General features: G+C 44.7%; 1 protein-coding gene across 1 annotated transcript; it reads left to right on the forward strand.

Moving 5' to 3' along the window:
- Positions 1–23: 23 nt before the first annotated feature.
- On the forward strand, positions 24–19,819 carry Cd34 (CD34 molecule). Its single transcript, XM_051148172.1, has 8 exons — positions 24–328; positions 9,711–9,878; positions 10,513–10,772; positions 12,313–12,393; positions 16,660–16,813; positions 17,049–17,101; positions 17,307–17,471; positions 18,332–19,819. Exons 1-8 carry the CDS (start codon positions 250–252, stop codon positions 18,515–18,517), a joined length of 1,146 nt encoding a protein of 381 aa, XP_051004129.1. The 5' UTR covers positions 24–249; the 3' UTR covers positions 18,518–19,819.
- The last annotated feature ends 281 nt before the right edge of the window (positions 19,820–20,100 follow it).

Here is a 20,100-nt window from a genome sequence, read left to right on the forward strand (position 1 = left end):
CCAACTTCACTGCTCAGGTCTTGGGCCTCTGGCTTGACCCGGAACTCTCTTTGGCAGCAGCAGCCAAGGGAGAGGGGCCCGCCTCGGGGAGGCAACAGGGAGGGGATAAGCCAGCATCCCCCACCCCCTCCGGACCGGGAGCAGGGGAGGAGAGCCACTATCCCCCACCCCTTCGCAGGGCGGAGGAGCGCGCGTCCCGCGCCGGCAGCCACCTGCACCGAGAGCATCTCCAGATCCGTGCGCGCGAGAATGCAGATCCACAGGGGCTCGCACGCGGGCCTTCTGCTGCCATGGGGCTGGGTGGCTCTCTGCCTGATGAGTCTGCTGCGTGAGTATTAATAGCTGAAGCCAGGTTGCCAGGCTATCGGCGGGGAGGAGGGAAGCCCCCCCACCCCTTCCCCACCCCCTGCCACTGACCTCACCTGGAAATCCTGTGCTGGAGCTAGGTGTGGGCTCGTTCTGGTAGTGCTGGGAGATGCCAGTTCCTCTGCGTGGCTGAAGGTGCAAAGCTCAAAGTTGAATCTAGAACACGGATGGATGGAAAGAAAAGTTCTGTAGCTGCTCAGAGTGGCCCAGGGAAAGGTCCAGGCACCCTTTGTTCGCAGGACATGGGCATAAAGAATTTATGAGAGTAGCCAGTGCCAATGAGGGCTGGGAGACCCTCAGGGAGGACGTTAGTGGAGGAGTTTGGAATAAAGACAGGCGGTGAAAAGGAAGGGAAAATTTAAATTTAAGATTAGAAAGCTAGAGTCGCCCCTGCAGACACCACCCAGATGCTAGTGAGGAGGTGGTCTGGTGTACACGCCAAGCCCTTCTGCTCACCGGTCTTCACCCTGCACAAAGCCACAGGCATTGCTCTTTGGAATTTTCTAGCCCTGCTTCTCTTTAGATTCTAAGCTAGTGGACAGGCCACTTGCTGCTGTCCATGCATACTCTCACTTCTCTTAAGCCCTTCCTCTCTTTGGTTGGAGATATATTTATCGCTTAGTCTATAGCAAACTGTACTGTATTGCATTGGAGGGTGTTGGTCTTGATTCCAACTCGTGTCCTTAGAGATTTTCAATGTTAGAACTACTTATTTTGCTTCTATCCCTTTGGGGCTCCTAAATGCCTACTTTACATCTTAAAGGCCACCCGCCATGGCTCTGTAGAGTGACCTAGGTCTACCCACAAGGCCTCTTTGCTCCCAGCCTTAAAGACAGTTGGCTGAGGAGAAGTTGAGTTAGGTTCTGGGTTCACCTGATTGGCAACTCTGGACATGCCCTTTATAGGGTAAAACTTGCTTAGACCAAAACGCCCAGAGCAAAGTTGCACTGTGCTTCATAGCGCAGGTGGGTGCCCGTGGGCTGCGGTTCTCATCACGTCTCTTGGTTACTCAGCTTAGCCCTGACCAAGCCTGGCTGGAGTGTTGCCTTTTCTTATTTCTTCAGCTGACCAGTGTCAACCTTCTCTGGGCTAAAGAAGGGGGGGGGGCGGGGGAGCGGCATAGAAACCTCTGCAAACTTGGCTATCAGTGTCGTCTTAGCTCTGCAGTAAAGGGCAGGCAGGGCCCACCAGTCCCAACCCAGCCAGACTTCATGCGTCAGCCAAGGCTTTGTACTTTCTCCAAGAACTTCCTAGGTTTGTGTTGAGATCCTTTTGTTTGTTAATACTGTTATTTTCTGTCCTGTTGTGGCATAAATTAAAGCAATGACTGTGTGTAATTGAAAATGCCCACAGTAGACAATAGCAAAAATTAAGTGCTGTTATTCCTGGGAAATTTGGTGTAGAATGGAAACTCATTCTGAAGAGATAGGTCTCTTCTGTCCCTGAGAGAAGCTAGTACAAGCAGTTACCAGACAACCACAAGTGTAATTTTTAAAGGCAAGAGAGATCAGTGATTAGAGCCTGGGTTGTGGATGGGGACCACCAGGCAATACTTTCGGGTTCCAGATGAGCCAGAAGGCCCCTTTTTACCTGGTAACTTCACCTAACCTGTCTTTCCTTACCCCAGCACCACCCCAGCACCACCCCAGCTTCTTGTCTCCCTTGGGACTCTGAGCCTGCGACCCCACAGCTAGACCCTGCCTGGGGCTACATGTGGGAAGGGAAAGGCTTCCACCCTTTACTCCTTGCTACCTAGTAAGGAGCAGTGAGACTTTGGGGACTGCTGAGTAATGTAGTGATCTGAGTGCTCCGCCTTGAAGGACCAGCCCAGGCTTCACAGCCTTCCCTCCTGGCTGAGAAGCAGGCACGAACCCAGCCTCTTTCCCTTATCTTCTTGTCCCCACCTTGGGCCTGTTTTTTTTTTTTTCCCTCCAAAAGCTCAAGGCAAGGAGTGCCAAATTGTAGCAGATAAAGTTGGGCACAAAATCCTGGGGGCGGGGGCCAAGCAGAAAAGAGGAGCACACCCCAGTGCCAATGATCTTGCCTGATTTCCTTCAGACTTGGGGCCAGAGGACCTGAGCTTTACTTTCAGTTTCCAGCTCCAGGCTCCATACTTGGGTTTCCCTCTCTCATTGACTTTAGTTCATCTAAGTAAATGCCCTGTAATGTGGCAAACTGAAACTGTGAAGGCCGGGAAAAGAAGAAACGTTCACAGTGGCCAGGGCAGAACTTACATATTTTGGGTGGGGGTAGGCTTTGACTTTTCTAATGGTGTTTTCTTCATATGATGGCTGAAAACCAAAAGCACAGTGTCATTAAATTTTCTCTCAAAGGTCCTGGTTGGACTACAGGGAGGATAGTGCATGCAACTTCGGGTGGGGTAGAGTAGGGATCCAGACAAACTGGGAGGCCTGGCAAGGTACACTTTCCTGGACCCACACTTGGGATGGGCAGTGAATGAATCATTTCCCTCCTGGCTTAGCTGGGACGTCCGCTTCCTCTGCAGTGGGGGAAAACGCGACCCTCTTAGAGAAGTGGTTATCTCTAGATAGGTTGCTGCATTACTTGAGAAAATGTGTAAATGGCTCCTTGGGTAAGAAATCTCAGAACTCTAGACAAGCTCTGAATGTCCAAAGGCAGACAGGAGGTGGGGTGGCTACGTGGAAAGTAAGGTCAAGCCAAGAGACAGAAGGCAGGACTCCAGAGTCCAAGGTGAGCAAAGAAGGGTGACACTCCGGCACAGCTGGGGGACTTACAGAAAACTTCTTAGAAACTGGCTTCACCAGCACAGTATTGACTAACATTTCAAGGTGTGCCACTATCTCTTTTGGATGCCCTGAAATTTTTATTTGACCCCGTGTTTTTAAACCCATGGCAAACATTGCTCAAGTATAACAGACTTGCCTGTGAAGGACTCAGGGAGACTGAAGGAAACGGTGTTTGGCTGGCTTCCTTGCAGAAGTGATACTGAACAAATCTCTGAGCTGCCTTCCAGGAGTGAGTGGTACCAGACAATGAAAGGAAGGCAAGCTGGAGAAGCACAGGCCTCCCGGGGATCCACAGAAGTCGAGGGCTGAAGACAAGCTGTTTGACAGTACTGGGGAAATCTCAGCGTAGTGTGATGCTCCTGTCAGTTTATGCTGACACCTTCTGCCTTGCCTCTGAAGCTGAGGAAAGTTTCTGTCAAGCTCTTTGTTCTAGTTGAACAATGGCTTAAACTCATGGTAGAAGGCAGGTGTGAAAGGACTCTAATGCGATTTTTTCTGAATACTTGCTTACCTACTAATGAACTCAACCCACTTAAAAAAAATAACTGCACTAATTATTTTCCTTTATCACTGTGAAATTAGCCTTTCTCTGACTTCTAATCACTATCCTATTTCTATTATTTGGATTATCCCAGAGTGAATCTGGTCTTCATGAAAATTCCTAAAGACCTGTCTAGTCAGCCCCCTCCTAGGGGGATTTGTGTAAATCACAGCGATGTTAAGGCTTAAAGGAGGAAAGGAATCAAAAGATCCCTTATTTTGTGTTTTCTTCAGAACTTAGTAAGATCCTTTGCATGTCCTTGGTATGTAAGGGGGGAAATGCATATGCTATGAAAGTGAACTTAGTCTTCAAGAGGGTTCTTTACAAACTTTTCCTATGAAGGACAAGACAGAAAGCACCTCAGGCTCAGGATCTGGATGTGGCTTCTGATGCATAGGACACTTTGTCTTGGTTTATGATACTTGAAAATATCAATGACATGCTTGACTGACTGACTGACCACACAACATCAACCCCAATGCAGAAATTGTCTTAGGAGACATAGTTTGCCAACTCCTGGTCTTGATTAAATAAAATCAGATCTTTAGCAATGTAACTTGGATTCTAGAATTTTTCTCATTATATGGAGATAATTGGATATCTGTACACAGTCACCCCTAATTTAATAAATATCCTCTTTAAATAGAGCATTGGGGCCAGCAAGGTGGCTCAGTGCATGAAAGTGCTTTCCATGGAAGTTTGAGGACCAGAGTTTGATTCCCAGAACCCAGATGGTAGGAGAAAAATGACTACAAGTTATCCTCTGATCCCTGTGTGTGCTCTGGTACATACTTATCTGCACTCACCTCTCTCTCTCTCTCTCTCTCTCTCTCCTCTCCTCTCTCTCTCTCTCTCTCTCTCTCTCTCTCTCTCTCTCTCTCTCTCTCTCTCTCTCTCTCTCTCCCTCTCTCTCTCTCTCACTAATATGAATAATACTCAATGCCAATAAATAATAATAATAAACTACAGAGCTTCAAAATCAGACTAGAGAGGTGTCGGTGGCAAGCGTGAAGAGCACCGCTCAGTTCTGTTGCCTACACTGATGCCCCGGGGTCTGTTGCCTACAACTGATGCCCCGGGATCTGTTGCCTACACTGATGCCCCGGGATCTGTTGCCTACACTGATGCCCCGGGGTCTGTTGCCTACACTGATGCCCCGGGGTCTGTTGCCTACACTGATGTCCCGGGGTCTGTTGCCTACACTGATGCCCCGGGGTCTGTTGCCTACACTGATGCCCCGGGATCTGTTGCCTACACTGATGCCCCAGGATCTGCCAAGCATCCCTGAGTAAAACACAGACATGGGGGAAAAAGGTCTTGACATTCAATAAATTTGTAACTTAAGTGAGGTGACAGCTAAGCTCTCCTGAGGAAGCAGCTTGTAGGAGTTTGTGCCAGATGACTGATAGAGATAAGTACTGGTCTGGAAAAGCAGAAGGAAAGGCCCTTTCATGAAGCTAGTCATAGACCAGACAGTCTGGCTACTTAATATTTCCTCACCTTCTTTGTTCCTCAGAACAACCAGAAGGCAGGGCTGACTTTTATCTCATTTTACTGAAGAAGATTGAAAGTTGCAGTTGCCTTGGAGCCACACAGCTAGAACACAGAAGAGAGGCACCTAGACTATTTGGCTATTGACAAGGCTTGGCCTCTGTGTTTCTGGTCAGTTCTGCATTCAAATGGATGGTCTAGTGGCTTACCACTCAGGGATGTGACTTTATGTCAGATATATTCAGAGAGGTTGGACTGTCTAGGGGCTGACTGAGGAGGTGATCAGAAAATAGCATTAGAAAAAAAAAAAACACTAGCCTGGTGTGGTGTAGTAATCTCAGCACTCAGGAGTCATAGGCAGAGCAAAAGTGAGTTATATAAAGTGTCATTAAAAAAAAAGTGTCATTTAGCCTGGGGCTACATAACACCCTCTTTAAAACAAACAAAAAACAAATGCACCCCCCAAACTCCAAAACTAAGGATACCTGAAAAAAATTAGACCAAGAATGTATAGAAGATTGGTTATTTAGGAAGTAACTTACTGAATACTTTAAAATATGTAATTTTTAAATAAAAACTGAATCTCCAGTTTACTAATGTTAAGTAGAAGTTATTTCAAAATGTGTTCCATATGCCTTTGGATCTTCAGAGGGCATTGTACCCTAAGGACTTTAAAGTTCATGGCTCAAATGGATCATGAACATAAGATGGTTTTGTTGCCATCAGTGGCATGATTAATATATATCAAGCTGTTTATTTCTATTTAATGTGGCCACAAATGACTCCAGACCAGTATGGGTTTGGTACTTGGGTCTGTTTTCCATTTTGAAATTTCAGTTTCTTAGTTTTTAGTTGCTGTTTCTCCTTATTTGTTTCTAATTTTCAACTTTGATTGGAATATCAAGATAACCATGTTTATTAATATTGTGTGTGAAAAGGAATAATTGCCTCAAAGGAAGTGCCTGTAAGGTCAGTGTGTGAACTTCACTACACAAACTTGTTACATCTGTTGGTGACTTAAGAGCCTCAGTTGATAACTTCCCAGTAGTTTTTCTCCAGTATTGCTCCAAGTTTGTTGAGTAAAGGTTGACAGGAAGAAGCTAGAAAGATAACTTAGTGATTAAGAGAATTTGCTGTTATTGCACAGGATGCCGGCTTGGTTCCCAGAACCCACTTGGCAGTCTACAGCCATCTGTAACTCTAGTTCCAGGAGATCTAACTCTTTCTTTTGGTCTCCTTGGGCACACATGTGGTAGACATACATACACAGCCACTAGAATAACTAGGTCAAATAGAGAATTTGAGATGGCACAGGACAGACTAGGAACTAAGTTCAGGAGCAGTGATTTACTTAGTTCTGAGTTATATGACCTTTCCTGAGGAGCGAGACAGGGGCTCTTCTTTCTGTCCATGTGGAATGGGAGAAAAGGTTCCTTCTTAGTTTTTTCAGGCTCTGAAAGGCTTTCAGTGAGTGTAGGCTGCTCTTACTCACTTCTAGCATGGAACCAGAAATTCAGAGAAAGAAGCCCAGTGTTTGATGGTTTAAGATAGTGTATATATGTAGGAAGAGAGAACAAAGAGACACATTATTAGCCTCCCTTTATTGCCCTCTAGTTCTGCAAAAGAAGAGGATGAGGCCCAGGGATACACTCACAGAAGGACCTGTGCTATAGTGTCTAAGTCAGGAGTGAGTTTCTACCTATGGCCATGGTAACCCCTCACCTATGCTAGCTCTTGCATAGCTCTTCATTTCGCCTTGTCTTTCTGTCTCTCTTCTTTGACATGTTCCTGTAGCCTCACAAGCTTTGCTGTTTACCCTAGGTTTGGAGCTATACATCTGAGCTTGGGTCCTCTTTTTGTTTGCAATCTGGCCAAAGAGTGGGAGGGATGAAGCTGCTACAGCTGAGAGTCCATCCCCAGTGGGTCCATAGCTGGCTTCGATCTGGGGTGGATTCACTGTTCACGAACAGGCACCTCTGTCTTCAGAGCTATAAGCAGGTCTCTCTTCACATCTGGAAAAGTTCAAAATTGTTTGTCTGGGTGAAGGAGGCCTCTTGGGGCAGGGGTTTAAAAGCATGACATCATCTCAGCCAGGCCTGGCTTCCTTTGGGGCTGGGCCAACCTAGACCAGATGGGATTCCCAGGAATTGACGTTCTTGAGTAGAGCAAGGAGGGTGTGGGCAGAAAGAAGGGTTTCAAAGGGAAATTCAGGAGATATCTTTTTTTTAGTATGTTATACAGAGTTTATTAGATGAGCATGGGGGGAGAATGAAAAGGGTACCCCAGAGAGAGGGGGGCCGGTAGGTAAGAGAGGTAGAAAAATAAAGAAGTAGAGAGGTCTCAGGAGATATCTTAAAATGGTAAGTTGAGACTATGATTCCTTTAATTCAGTGTCTAAGTTAAGTGAATTCATGTCTTAGAATCGGGTTTATGGGGTCCTATCTTAAGAAGGAAGTAGCTTAGGTTGGCTGCTGTAAACTACATAGGAATACACACATATTCTGTTGTCCACAAAGGCTATGAGGATGTATCTAGATGCTTAACCATGACATAGTCAACAAGATCTGTGTTCTTCGCTGTTTGCCCACATGATCTACGTTCTCCAGACCAACAACTTGATGGCATAGGCTTTTCATTTCTGGAATGAAGATATCACTTATTTTCCCTATTTACCTGACACATAATAAGACATGATTTCTACGGTCAATATTAATGTAGCCTGCTTGTTACAGGTTAGGAAGAAGGTGGAGTTGGGAGATGAGACACCAGCTAGCACTTTTGGAGAACATTCTTGGCCTTGGATTAGCTAAAAGCTAAAAGTCTGACTTCCCTCTTGATGCTGATGGCAATATCAGTCAGTCTGTATTGTTGTTGACCATGGGAAATGGAAAGGTACAAGCTAGATTTCAATCAGGGAAACTTAGAGGTGCACGTTGGGTGTCCTGGAGCCTTGGAACCTTTCCTTGCAGATGGCATTACAGTTGTGAACTATGGAGCCCGAGTCTGTATCTGGACCATCCACAAAGAGGCCCACAGCCTGTTTGAACTTCACGTTGGTAGCTGAGGTCAACTTATAATCTAAATGGCTTCATTCCTTTGACTTAAACATAGGCCCTCTCCATCACTGAGAAAGCTAACTGTAAATGTGAAACTTTAACGCTTTCAGAATTCAGTCTTTATGTGGCTGATCAGGACAAGATAGTTTCCTTCCCTTCGTCCTGACCACAGCTCTAGACCCAATCCATTTCTTTCCTTTTCTTCCTACTACTGAGTCTGGCCCCGCCTACTTCCCTTACTTTCTTCCTTCACATGACTCAGGCCCACAGTGTAAAGGATCTTGCATGTACACATGGGACACTAGTCCACCCATATTGCTAACACTTCTCCCTTCAAACATTAACTTGTGGACCTTGGAGGTACACACTATGGTGCTGAAGTTCACCCCTAGAAGGATGCACCATCGTAGGTTAATGCAGGTCTGGATGTGAGCAAAAAGCTATTGGAACAAAGTGTATAAGGAATTATAGTCTACAGAGTGTAATCTAGAAGGGAGGACCAGCCAGGATGACCCATGTAGAAGGTAGAACAAGCCTTGGGACTCATAAGGTACAAGGTCAAGGTTCTCCTTCCAGAGTCTAAGGATATACAGAAGAATAGGCAAGGGCACTCACAGGGGTACTCAGAGAATGTATAGATCAAGAGTCATCCTATCTTAGTAGTTTGATTTCCTGACAATTCATGTAAAAATAGACAAATGACCTATATTTAAGGATTAGACTGAGGTACACATGCATGAAAATATATTGTTCTGGCAAAGTCAGACAAAGCTCCATGTCTTCCTTTGTTGTAGATATTTTTATATTTTCTACAACATCCTTCTATGAGACAGGGTGAGAAAGCAGGCATTGGTTCTCTAGTCCGATCAAGGAAAGTTCCAGCTTAGAACCTACTGAAAGAACTCTCCAAGTTGTTCACTACAGTTGAGTTCTTCATTTAAAGGAAAGAACAATAGGGCAGGAAGGTCTTGACATTTGGAAATAAGCAAGACTGAGAATGAAAAATTACTTAGGGGGATTTTCATAGAGAAAGTGTGAATCTAGATTATTTCTAATAATTAGTACATTAGATGAAGGTTGACCAAAAGAAAAGAGAAGTGTGTAATTAAAGAGAACTAGGAACATTGCCTCTCTCGTATTTTTGATCCTTGTAATATTTACATAGGTGATATTTTGTGTCTTGGTATTTTGCTAAACATTTTATAAACATTGACTTATATTTCTATGTTGCTATAGTTTTTAAAAATTATTTGTGACATTTCTGTGTTTATAAATGTTCATTATATCTTGTTAGGGAAAGCCAAGTAATAGGAAACTAGTCTGATGTCTAGAAATATATTATCAATGTTTCTCCATTATCAGGGGCAGCAGAAATGTTCCAGTCAGACTCACCTAAAAGTCAAGAAGTTAAAGCAGGTATTGTCCTGAGGCATTGAGAAGGTCAGGTTCTGACGTGTCCTTATTTCCCTGTAACTTCTGGGTTCACAGATCTAAACAACTTGACCTCTGTTGCCACAGAGACTTCTACCCTAGGAATCCCTCCATCAGTTACTACAAATGAGTCCAGTGAGGAAAATACTACACGTAACATGCCTGAAAGTACCAGCGCCTGCTTTGTCCCTCAGGACAGAAATGAGACCACACCAGCCAACACAGGTAACCAGAGACACTCAACTAGTTCAACCTGTTTCCCCACCACAGATGGGTCACACAAACCAGTGCTTTATGCAAGGCACTCTTAAATAAGTTCCAAATGGATTTCTCTATGCTGGCAGCATTTGTAGGCCATACACGACAAGTGAGTCCCCAGAAAGACTGACTCTGATACTTCTGCAAAATCCAGCTGGTAAAAGTAAGGATCAAAAATGGATTCCATTGATGCACCTCTCTGTTCTCACCTAAGTGGTGGAAGATGGGCCTGGGCTCAAACTGGAGGCCTTTCTCTTTTGGAGGATAAAATAATTTTCACTTTCAGAATTGGAGGGAACCTTGGCTGCATTCTAGACCATGCATGTTCATTTCAGGTTAGCCTTGAATGAGGTCCAACATGTTTGTCAATGACAGCATCATGCTACAATGTTAAAAGGGTGGACACCCTTGTTTTATATTATAGCTGTGGTTTCAAAGGTTGGCTTGAAATGAATTGGCTCGGGATTAGGATATAAAGTAACTGACCTCACAAATTCTTGTTTCTGTGCAAAAATCCATGCTAGCACCACAAAGTGAGATTGTGTGCTTCTGAGTGTACTGTGCACATGCATAAACGCACTTGTGTTTTGGTGTGTTCTAGAGAGTACGGTCAACATTACAGCTACCTCCGGGATCCCATCAGACTCTGGAACTACACACCCTGTAGTGCAATCACAGACGTCCCCAACTGTCACAGTGCCCACCACTTCAGACAATGTTTCCACTTCAGCGATGACTTGGAAGCCCAGTGTGCCATCTACAAATGTTTCTGATTACCCACCTAGTAATACCAGCTCTGAGATGACATCATCCACTGAACCATATGCATACACGTCATCTTCTGTCCCAGTTGCCATCAAGGTGAGTTGGGCCCCAAAAGGCAGAGCAAGACTCGCTCATACCAGCCAAGGAGATGTAGGTAATCTTGGAATCAATGCAGAATACGTACTTTATATTCTACTGAGAACCCTGATCTGTTCTTTGGGGTTTGCATTTGGGGGAGATTCTCAGAGAGGCTGCCAGTTCTCTGGTTCTTCAGAGGCTCCATTTCCCTTTGGGGATATTTCAATCTGTCCCCTGTCTTCTGGGGTTGCCTTTCTTAAATGTTTAGGGCAAAGTGTTTCTCACATATGGGATGGCTTATCAGCTGTCCCAATCACAGAACGGCAGTGAGGACGTCATTTGCAGAAGTGGGAGCTGGGTACATAGGGATGCTGAGTTCAGTTTCACCTTCTTGGCCCTGAGCTTGTGGCAGTGAACATCTTTCAGCCTGAAGGGAAAAAAAATCGGCCATGAGGCCTAAGGACAGGCATGAAGGTCCTAGGTTTTGTTTTGTTTTGTTTTTGTTTGTTTGTTTGTTTTTAAAGCAGTAGCAGATAAATGCAGAGACTCTTAGGGGCCAGGAGAAAAACAGCTGTCACCAATAACTGCCTCACTAACCCACTGTTTCTGTGCTACTGACTAAAGGAGAAAAACAATTCTCTTCTCCCTTTTAAGCATCACCCAAACCAGGGGTTCCCAAGGTTACAAACAACCTCTGGCTTATCATCCATATTTGTAAAATAAGGCTTGGTTCTCTCATGGGAGAAGTCAATAAGATGAGAACAAACAATGTAACTATATACTAACTACTCTTGGGGTCAAGTTTTTTATTTTGGGATATTTAATTTGATTTTAGAATATATAATGAGGTATCTTGGAGATAAGACCCAAATGAAAGCCAGAACTCATCTGTCCTTCATATATACCATATGCACATAATTTAAAGGTCATTATGTATCACACTTTTCAATTGTTTTATTACTCAGAGTTTGCAGCGTTGTTTTTCACTTGCAACGTCACATTGGAGATCAGACAGTTTTTATACTCTGAATTGTTTGGAATAAGGGTGCTCAATTTTCTTTTTTGGGGGAAGGGGTGGGGATTCAAGACAGGGTTTCCTTGTGTTGCTTTGGCTGTTTCTGGACTCACTTTATAGACCAGGCTGGCCTCGAACTCACAGAGACCCACCTGCCTCTGCTTCTGAGAGGCTGGGATTACAGGCACGTGTCACCACGCCTGGCAGGGTGCTCAACTTTTATTGCAAATATCATTGGGCATGTCTGAAATCACAGTAATCAAAAGGCTGGAGCCAGGTAATTGTGAGTTGAGGTCAGCACAATTTACATAGCTGCATAGTGAATTCTGGTCCATCCTGAGCTGTAGAGTTAAGACTTTGTCTTAAAAAAAAAAAAAAAAAAAAAAGTTAAATAAATAATGGAAATCTCTAGCCCTCTGACAACTTTTAATTTCCTTTTTCATAAACTTTTCAAGAGAGTACCTTGTCAGAAAAGAGTCTGGGGAGAAATGAGGGCAAGAATACTTGCATATTTACTTTGTTTTTGTTTTTGTTTTAATATAGGGAGATATCAAGTGTTCAGGAATCCGAGAAGTGAGGTTGGCTCACGGCATCTGCCTGGAGCTAAGTGAAGCATCTAGCTGTGTAAGTCTGCCTTGATCTTCTTCCTCCCACACCCACCCCAACCCCTGTGAACACCTGAAGCTATCTTGGATTGGCCTTGATTGAGTAAGGAATCTGAGTGCTTAGCAGGGCCAGGCTACTTCTGATATTTAGCCTTGGATTTGAGCAGTAAGATGCCCCACCTAGTGAGCAAAAGGGGCAAACACAATTTAAAATAAATTCTGTTATTTGTTGTCAGATTTTACCTTGCTTTTATGTTCACAGTTCTTGTCGTTGCCCGGATATGTGTCAGCAACTAAAATGTAGTTTAGATGATTTATTGTTTACATGTAACTTTCTAATGCACACCAAATTGATTCTGGTTTTATATTAAGTCTTTATATGACCTGGTCATATACTTCAGAGATATTTTATTCAGGTTGCTTATGCTTTTGTCCATTTAAAATGTGTTGTGCTTTTATATTACAGTGCTTTTAATACACAACAAGACAGATCTTTCCTAATTATACCATAAAAGTGTGCTTTGCAAATCTTTTTTTTTTTTTTTTAAGAAAAATTTTGGAGACATCTGTGAAGATGAAAAAAATACAAATCAAAACAAACAAACAAACAAAAAAAGTCACACAAATTTGGATGGGAACTTGCCTGAAATCCTTCAGTTTTCCTTAGTCTTATTTTGTATCAGAAATTATCTTTTTTAATCTAAAGTGTTTCCTTATTTGTTTCCACTCCTCCCACCACACAAGACATATTTTTTTTTTTCTTTTGGGTACAGACAGAACCCAAGGCCTTACACATACTAGGCAAGCGTTTTACTGCTGAGGCATATCCCCAACATTTTTTCACTATAAGTTTGATGGATTTTAAATGAGGATAGCCTAATAAATATTATAAATTACTATTGCTTAGATATTAGAAAAATTATTGGAGTCTGAATATTTATCTAGATCTTTATATTTGATGAGCAAGGTCTCTACCACTTAACTCCACTCCAGTCCATCTCCCTGCGGTTTTTTTTCACATTACATCCCAATTGTATCCCCTCATTTTATCTTCCAGTTCCCACTCCCTCCCTCCCTCCCTCTTCCGCCCTTTTTCCTCCCCTAGACCTCTGATGGGGGGCCTCCTCCCCCACCATTTTATCACAGTCTATCAGGTCTCAATGGGGTAGCTTGCATCTCCTTCCTCAGTATGCCCCCAAGGCCACCCTGCCATGTGATCAAGTCACAGGCACCAGAGTTCATGTCAGAGGCAGTCCCCTTTCTGTCTCCTCCCCATACATATGGAGCATGAGCTGTCCATCAGCTACATCTGACCAGGGATTCGAGGTTCTCTGCATGCATTGCCCTTGTTGGTGCATCAGTTTGTGCAGGGCCCCTGCGTCTAGATCTGCTGGCCTTGGTGGTCTCCCTGTGGCGCTCCTGACCCCTCCGGGTCCTTCCACGCATACCTTCCCACTCTTCCATAGAACTCTCAGTTCTCCTCCCAAGGTCCAGCTGCAAGTCCCTGTATCTGTCCAGAACCCCCACTGGGTGGAGTTTCTCAGAGGACTTCTCTGTTGGGGTAATATCCACTGATAAGTGATTATATACCATATGAGTCTCTCGGGGTCAGGGTTATCTCGCTCAGGATGATCTTTTCTAGTTCCATTCATTTGCCTGCAAATTTCACGATTTCCTTGTTTTTGATAGCTGAATAGTATTCCATTGTGTAGATGTACCACAGTTTCTTTAGCCATTCTTCGGTTAATCATCTCACTGTTTTTTACAGTACCAGTCGACATTTCTGCCAACAGTATACAAATGCTCTAGTCCCTTCACATCCTCGTCAGCACCTACTCTCCTCAACTCTCTGGTTTTTAAATATGTAGCCACCATAATGGGTATGAATAATTATCTCATTATCTCTCTGTGGTTTGGCTTACATTTCCCTGGTGCTTAGTGATACTGAAAATGTTTTCATGTGCTCCTTGGCCATTTGCTCTGGAGAAATATCAGCTCAAGTTCTTTGCTACAAACACAACTTTTTGGAGCTACTGTATCTATTCTGTGCCATGTCTGTTATGTTTACTATTTGTGTCTACACAACTCTCAAAGATGAAACTGTTAGGGTGGCTTTGTTACTTTTTCAAAGTTTATGTCTACTCAGCTCACTTGCACACTATACCAAAGTCCTCTGCGGCAGGCTGTGTCCATCCTGATTGCACATAGCCTCCGCCTTCCTTGTACTCTACCCAAACACTAAAGGTCAGTTTCGTAGAGAACGTATCGGGTGCAGATGGACCGCTGGAGGAAGACTGTTGGAAAGAAATATTTGGAGACAATCTAACTTCCTGCGCTTAGTTCATTTCTCACTTGTTGTCCAATTTATAATGACACTCTCTTAATTACTCCAGTCTCCTCAGTGAAGGTATGAGTTTTGCCTGCACTGTTAAATTTAATATATCAAAGAATATAAAATTACTTTAAAATAGATGGCTGCAAGGTGTCTTAGGTTGGGTTTCTTATTGCCATGATAGACACCATGACCAAAAGCAACTCGAGGAGAAAAGTCGGGGTAGGAACTAAAGGCAAGAAGTGATGCAGGGGCCATGGGGGATTGCTGCCTACTGGTTTGCTTACTCCTGACTTACTTGACCTGCTTTAATTCACAACCCAGGACCACCACCTGCTCAGGAGTGGTGTTACCCACAATGAGTCTGGCCTTCCATATCAACACTAGTTACAAAAATGCACTACAGATTTGCCTACAGAAAAATCTTATGGAGTCATCTTTTCAACTGAGGGTCCCTCTTCTCAAACTTTTAACTTGTGTCAAGTACACAAAAATAAAAAACAAACAAACAAAAATTTAGAACACAATGGGGGCCAATTGATCCTAGAAATTTAGCATTGTTAAATAACTCGAAGATCCTTTAGAAATGTGCTTGCGCCCTTCTCCCCACCCCAGTACTTGGTGTGCTTCTGTAGTATGGCAAGAGGCATTGAAGAATTGGAAGACACCTCCCTAGAAAGTAACACACGTGCAGATAGATAGTTAGAAATTCTTAGATATGATTCTCATGAACAGAATGGTGAGGCGTGCTGGCTTCCTCCTGCTTCCTCTCTTGTGACGTTTGCCTGCAGTGTCTCTTGGGGGAGGATGTTTATCCTGAGCATCCGGAGAAGCATTGTGTTTTGTTCGTTCAGGATCCACCTGCTCCTTTCCAGCCCAAACACAGTTCACTGAGGATGGTGTGTTCCAGAGTGGGAGGCCAGCCACTGCCATTGCCTTGAATTTAATCCAAGAAACTAACCTCACGGTGGAGGGACTGCAGGAAGAGGACGAGCAGTCGGGGCATTAGGCTGAACAAGTCCTTGAGTTCTTTTGTTTATTTGGCACAGTAATAAGTACAGTCTGGGTTCAAAAATACATGACACACACCCTCGCCCACAGCACACAGGCACTCTGGAGTCTTACAGTGTAGTCAGAGGAAAATGACAGCAGTCAGGCAGAAGATCACAATTTGTGTCTCCAGAAGGGTACAAGCTACAGCAGTTTCTCCCTAGCAGGAATGTTATCATATCCATGGTCCATTTCCTCCTTGACATCTGACATCAAAACTAGAGGAGGTCTTGGCTTGAGTTACTCAAGGGAGGCCGCTGTGCTAGGAGGCTCTACAGTAAGTCCTGGCCAGTGAGAGAGCCTATTCTGAAGGACATAGCCAGGGCCTCCAGTTAAACCTGTTCTTGAGACTTAGTTGCTAAGGATAATGGGAGTTATTGAAGTAAAGGATTCAGATATTAATTAGTATTAAATATTCACTATTGTATTAATATGGTATTGGTAGTACTTCTGATTCAGTTTGAGCAGCAAGCATATATAGGCAATTATTGAATAAGAAAATATTTCCTGTTTGTGTGTTCACATCTTATTTTTTCTTACTATGTTGTTGCATATAATTTATCACTGATGTTCTAAGTTGGAATTCTAGAAAGAAGGATTTCTTGTAGAGGGCATAATAGTATGACTTGACTCTGATTCTCTTTTTTTTGAGTTTGGTTTTTGGAGACAGGGTTTCTCTCTATAGCCTTGACTGTCCTGGACTTGCTTTGTAGGCCAGACCGGCCTTGAACTCAGAGATCTACCTGCCTCTGTGTCCCTGAGTGCAGGATTACAAGCATGTACCACCACGCCCTGGTAAATCAGAATTTTTACCCGAGACTTTGGATGAGGTTTTAGGATTACTAGTAATTTCACTTTTTTCTTTCTTTCTTTCTTTTTTTTTTTTTTTTTCTGTCTTCCCAGGAGGAGTTTAAGAAGGACAGGGGAGATGGTCTAATCCAAATCCTCTGTGGAAAGGAGGATAAGGCTGATGCTGATGCTGGTGTCTGCTCCTTGCTTCTGGCCCAGTCTGAGGTTAGGCCTGAGTGTTTGCTGATGGTCTTGGCCAATAGCACAGGTAAGGGTCGCTTTGGGGGCTTGGGATTGAGTAGTGATGCAATTAAATGGGGCTCGTGTTAGAAGATTCTGGTTGGAGCTCCTATACCTCAGCTTCAGAATCCCTAGGTGCTTGAAGAAAGGTCTGGCTGAAAAGGACCACTTTGGATAGAAGAGCTTCTAGGACAACATGGGAGGATAGATCAAGATGAGCTGGACTAGCTTCTAGATTTAGCAACCCCTGTTTCTAATTCTAGAACTTTCCAGCAAACTCCAGCTTATGGAAAAGCACCAATCTGACTTGAGAAAGGTATGTTCACAAGATAATGTGTCTCAGGGGGAGCACTGGGTCAGGAGAGTAAATAGTGACCTCTGCAGGCAACCCCTTTCTTCTGCCCGTCCTCTGACAGTCTTCATCAGGGAGTTGCACCAAGGGATGTGGAGTGGTCTGGGCTTCTTACAAGAACTTCTTTTCCACAAATGACATGCTGCCATTTGTTTGTCTTTTCCTTAAGCTGGGGATCCAAAGCATCAATAAACAAGATATTGGGAGCCACCAGAGCTATTCCCGAAAGACTTTGATTGCGTTGGTCACCTCAGGAGTCCTGTTGGCCATCCTGGGCACCACTGGCTATTTCCTGATGAACCGTCGCAGTTGGAGCCCCACAGGAGAAAGGCTGGTCAGTGCTGGGGGTGTAGGAAAAAGCAAATGAGAAGGATAATGAACTTCTGGGGGAGGCCCATGGATATCATGAAGAGAAGAGGGAGAAATACCATTAAAGATATTTTTGAGCCATGCGTGGTGGTGCACGCTTATAATCCCAGCACTCAGGGAGGCAGAGACAGGGGGACTTCTGTGAGTTTGAGGCCAGCCTGCTCTACAGAGTGAGTCCAGGACAGCGAAGGCTGCACAGAGAAACTCTCTCAAACAACAACAACAACAAAAATAGATATTTTTGATATAGGGATATGTGTGCATAAAGACATTGTATCTGCAAAAGAGTAGGGACAAGATGCAGCAAATGGGTAAACTGAGGAAAGCCCATCTGGTAGTCATTGTCACAGCCGATGATTTACGACATCTACTCATTCTGTCCTGGGTAGTTCAGTCAGATAAAAGAAAACAGGCTGAAACATTGGACATGCTTATTTGTAAACATACTGAATGCCCTGTGGGTGCCATATTGCTCACACGTGTGGGTTATATGGATGGAAAACGTTTTTTGAAGTGTTCTGGATAGGGGGAGGGGCAACGCTGCAGCTTGGCTCTTGTCAGTGGCTGGTGTCTACTGGGAATGCTCTTCTGCCCCTAAGACTGTCTCTGACGGGCTTGGCTACTCAGTCACGTTGACATGGTGTGGTGCCTCTCGTCTGTCCTTTCTCCTCTAGGAGCTGGAACCTTGATGCCTGTTGGGAAGAAGAGAAACTGCACATGTGGCTGTGCCTGCCCCCACCCCACTCCTATCTCCTCTGTGCTCTCCTCACAGTAACCCCCAGCCCTACTTACCAGATAATACTCCTTTATTTCTACACTGTCCAGGGTGAAGACCCTTATTACACGGAGAATGGTGGAGGCCAGGGCTATAGCTCAGGACCTGGGGCCTCCCCTGAGACTCAGGGAAAGACCAATGTGACCCGAGGGGCTCAGGAGAACGGGACCGGCCAGGCCACTTCCAGAAATGGCCATTCAGCAAGACAACATGTGGTGGCTGACACAGAACTGTGACTTGGCTGGGTGGGCTAAACTGGGTAGTATCCAGGAAAGCGGCGTCTCTGCCTCTGACCTCATGCTGCCTTCTGCCCGTGTCCTATCTTCTGCCACTGCACACACTTTAGAGACTATTCCTGGGACTCTTCACCTCTGGGGAGGCGGATAAACTGCCCTTTGCACATTCAGCTTCCTGAACCCAAACTCTAACCTTTGGGTAAGGTAGTGGTGGGGAGAAGCTGAGGGCCAGATGAGCTGCCATGGAGGTTGGTGGCTATGTAGCACTTGCCTTGGACCTTTGTCTCCCCCTCCCTTGCCTCTTCACAGGGACTCTTGGGAAGGTTAGCTTTTCTAAGCTACAACTTTCTCCCTGGAAACTTTTCTTTTTACTATTTCTTCTTTCTGTGTTTGTTCCCTGCTTTAGGGAAACCAAGGTAATCACTGACACCTGCTCCCTCATAAGGATACAGCCAGAAAACTGCTATTTAAAAATGCGTCCCTTATAACTCTTTCAGTCACCAGCTTCTCCCTCGCTCACCTGTCCCTGAACATCTGTCTACTGAGGCCAGAAACAACTTCCTGTCGGGAGCCTGGTGCTGGGTTCCATGCTCTAGAGCAACAGCTCAACCCGGTCCCTCAGGCTGGAACTAGACTTTGAACTGAGCCTCTGTTTTATTTTATTTTATTTTGTGGCTGGGGATTGAACTCAGAGCTTCACGCATGTTGGGCAAGTGCTCTACCACTGACCCCCAGCTCTCCTCCCTCTTTTTATTTAGAGACAAGGTCTCATGTAGGTGATCAGGCTTGCTTTGAACTATGTAGTCCAGGCAGGTCTTAAACTTAAACTCTTGCTTTAGGTTTCCAAGTAGATTGGATTACAGGCCTGAGCTACTAGGCCTAGCTGAGCTAAGCCTCCTAACCTGAAGACTCCTCATGCTCTGAGGCCCATGGCCTTCTCTAGACACTATGACTTACCCCCTTCCTCCGACTCCTGGGGGAGCTGTGGCCTCATTCCCCTGGCAGACTCCTGTCTTCTGTGCCTTTTCCAGCCCCAACCCCTTCACTATTTTATACCCCTTTGCGGTCAGAGCTTCAGAATGCCTACAAAGGCTACAAGCTTCCCCTCCTGGGGTTGGCCCAGGACCCTTTCTTTTATTTTTCCAAATGGGAGAACAGGGATTCTGATTTCAATGATGGCTAGAAACAGAACTTTCCACTGATGAGAGGACTGGGTGGATTTTCTTTTTCTGAATAAACAGTGATGAGTGAGAACAACGTAATTAAAGTGATGATGAAATCTGTGCTGTGGCCCTATCATGCTGCGTGTGCTAAGTGACAGGGCGGTTTCCATATCGCACCTGGGGAGGCTGTGGCAGTGTGGGAGAGGTCAACCACGGAGGAAACTGGCACAGGGGGAGGGACACAGGTACCAGCCAGGATGCCCAGAACATGTGGCTTTGTGAGAAGTTCCCCTCCATGTTGGGAAGCAGAGAGGCTGGAAGCTTTCCATAGTGGAGAGAAAGGTAGGCTGGAATGCAACAGGACTTTCAGGAGGGTGAGGCATGCTGGGTATTCAGAAATAGCTTTCTGGGAACAGGGGC

This window comes from Acomys russatus, chromosome 6 (genome assembly GCF_903995435.1).
Source record: "Acomys russatus chromosome 6, mAcoRus1.1, whole genome shotgun sequence".
Taxonomy (NCBI): domain Eukaryota; kingdom Metazoa; phylum Chordata; class Mammalia; order Rodentia; family Muridae; genus Acomys; species Acomys russatus.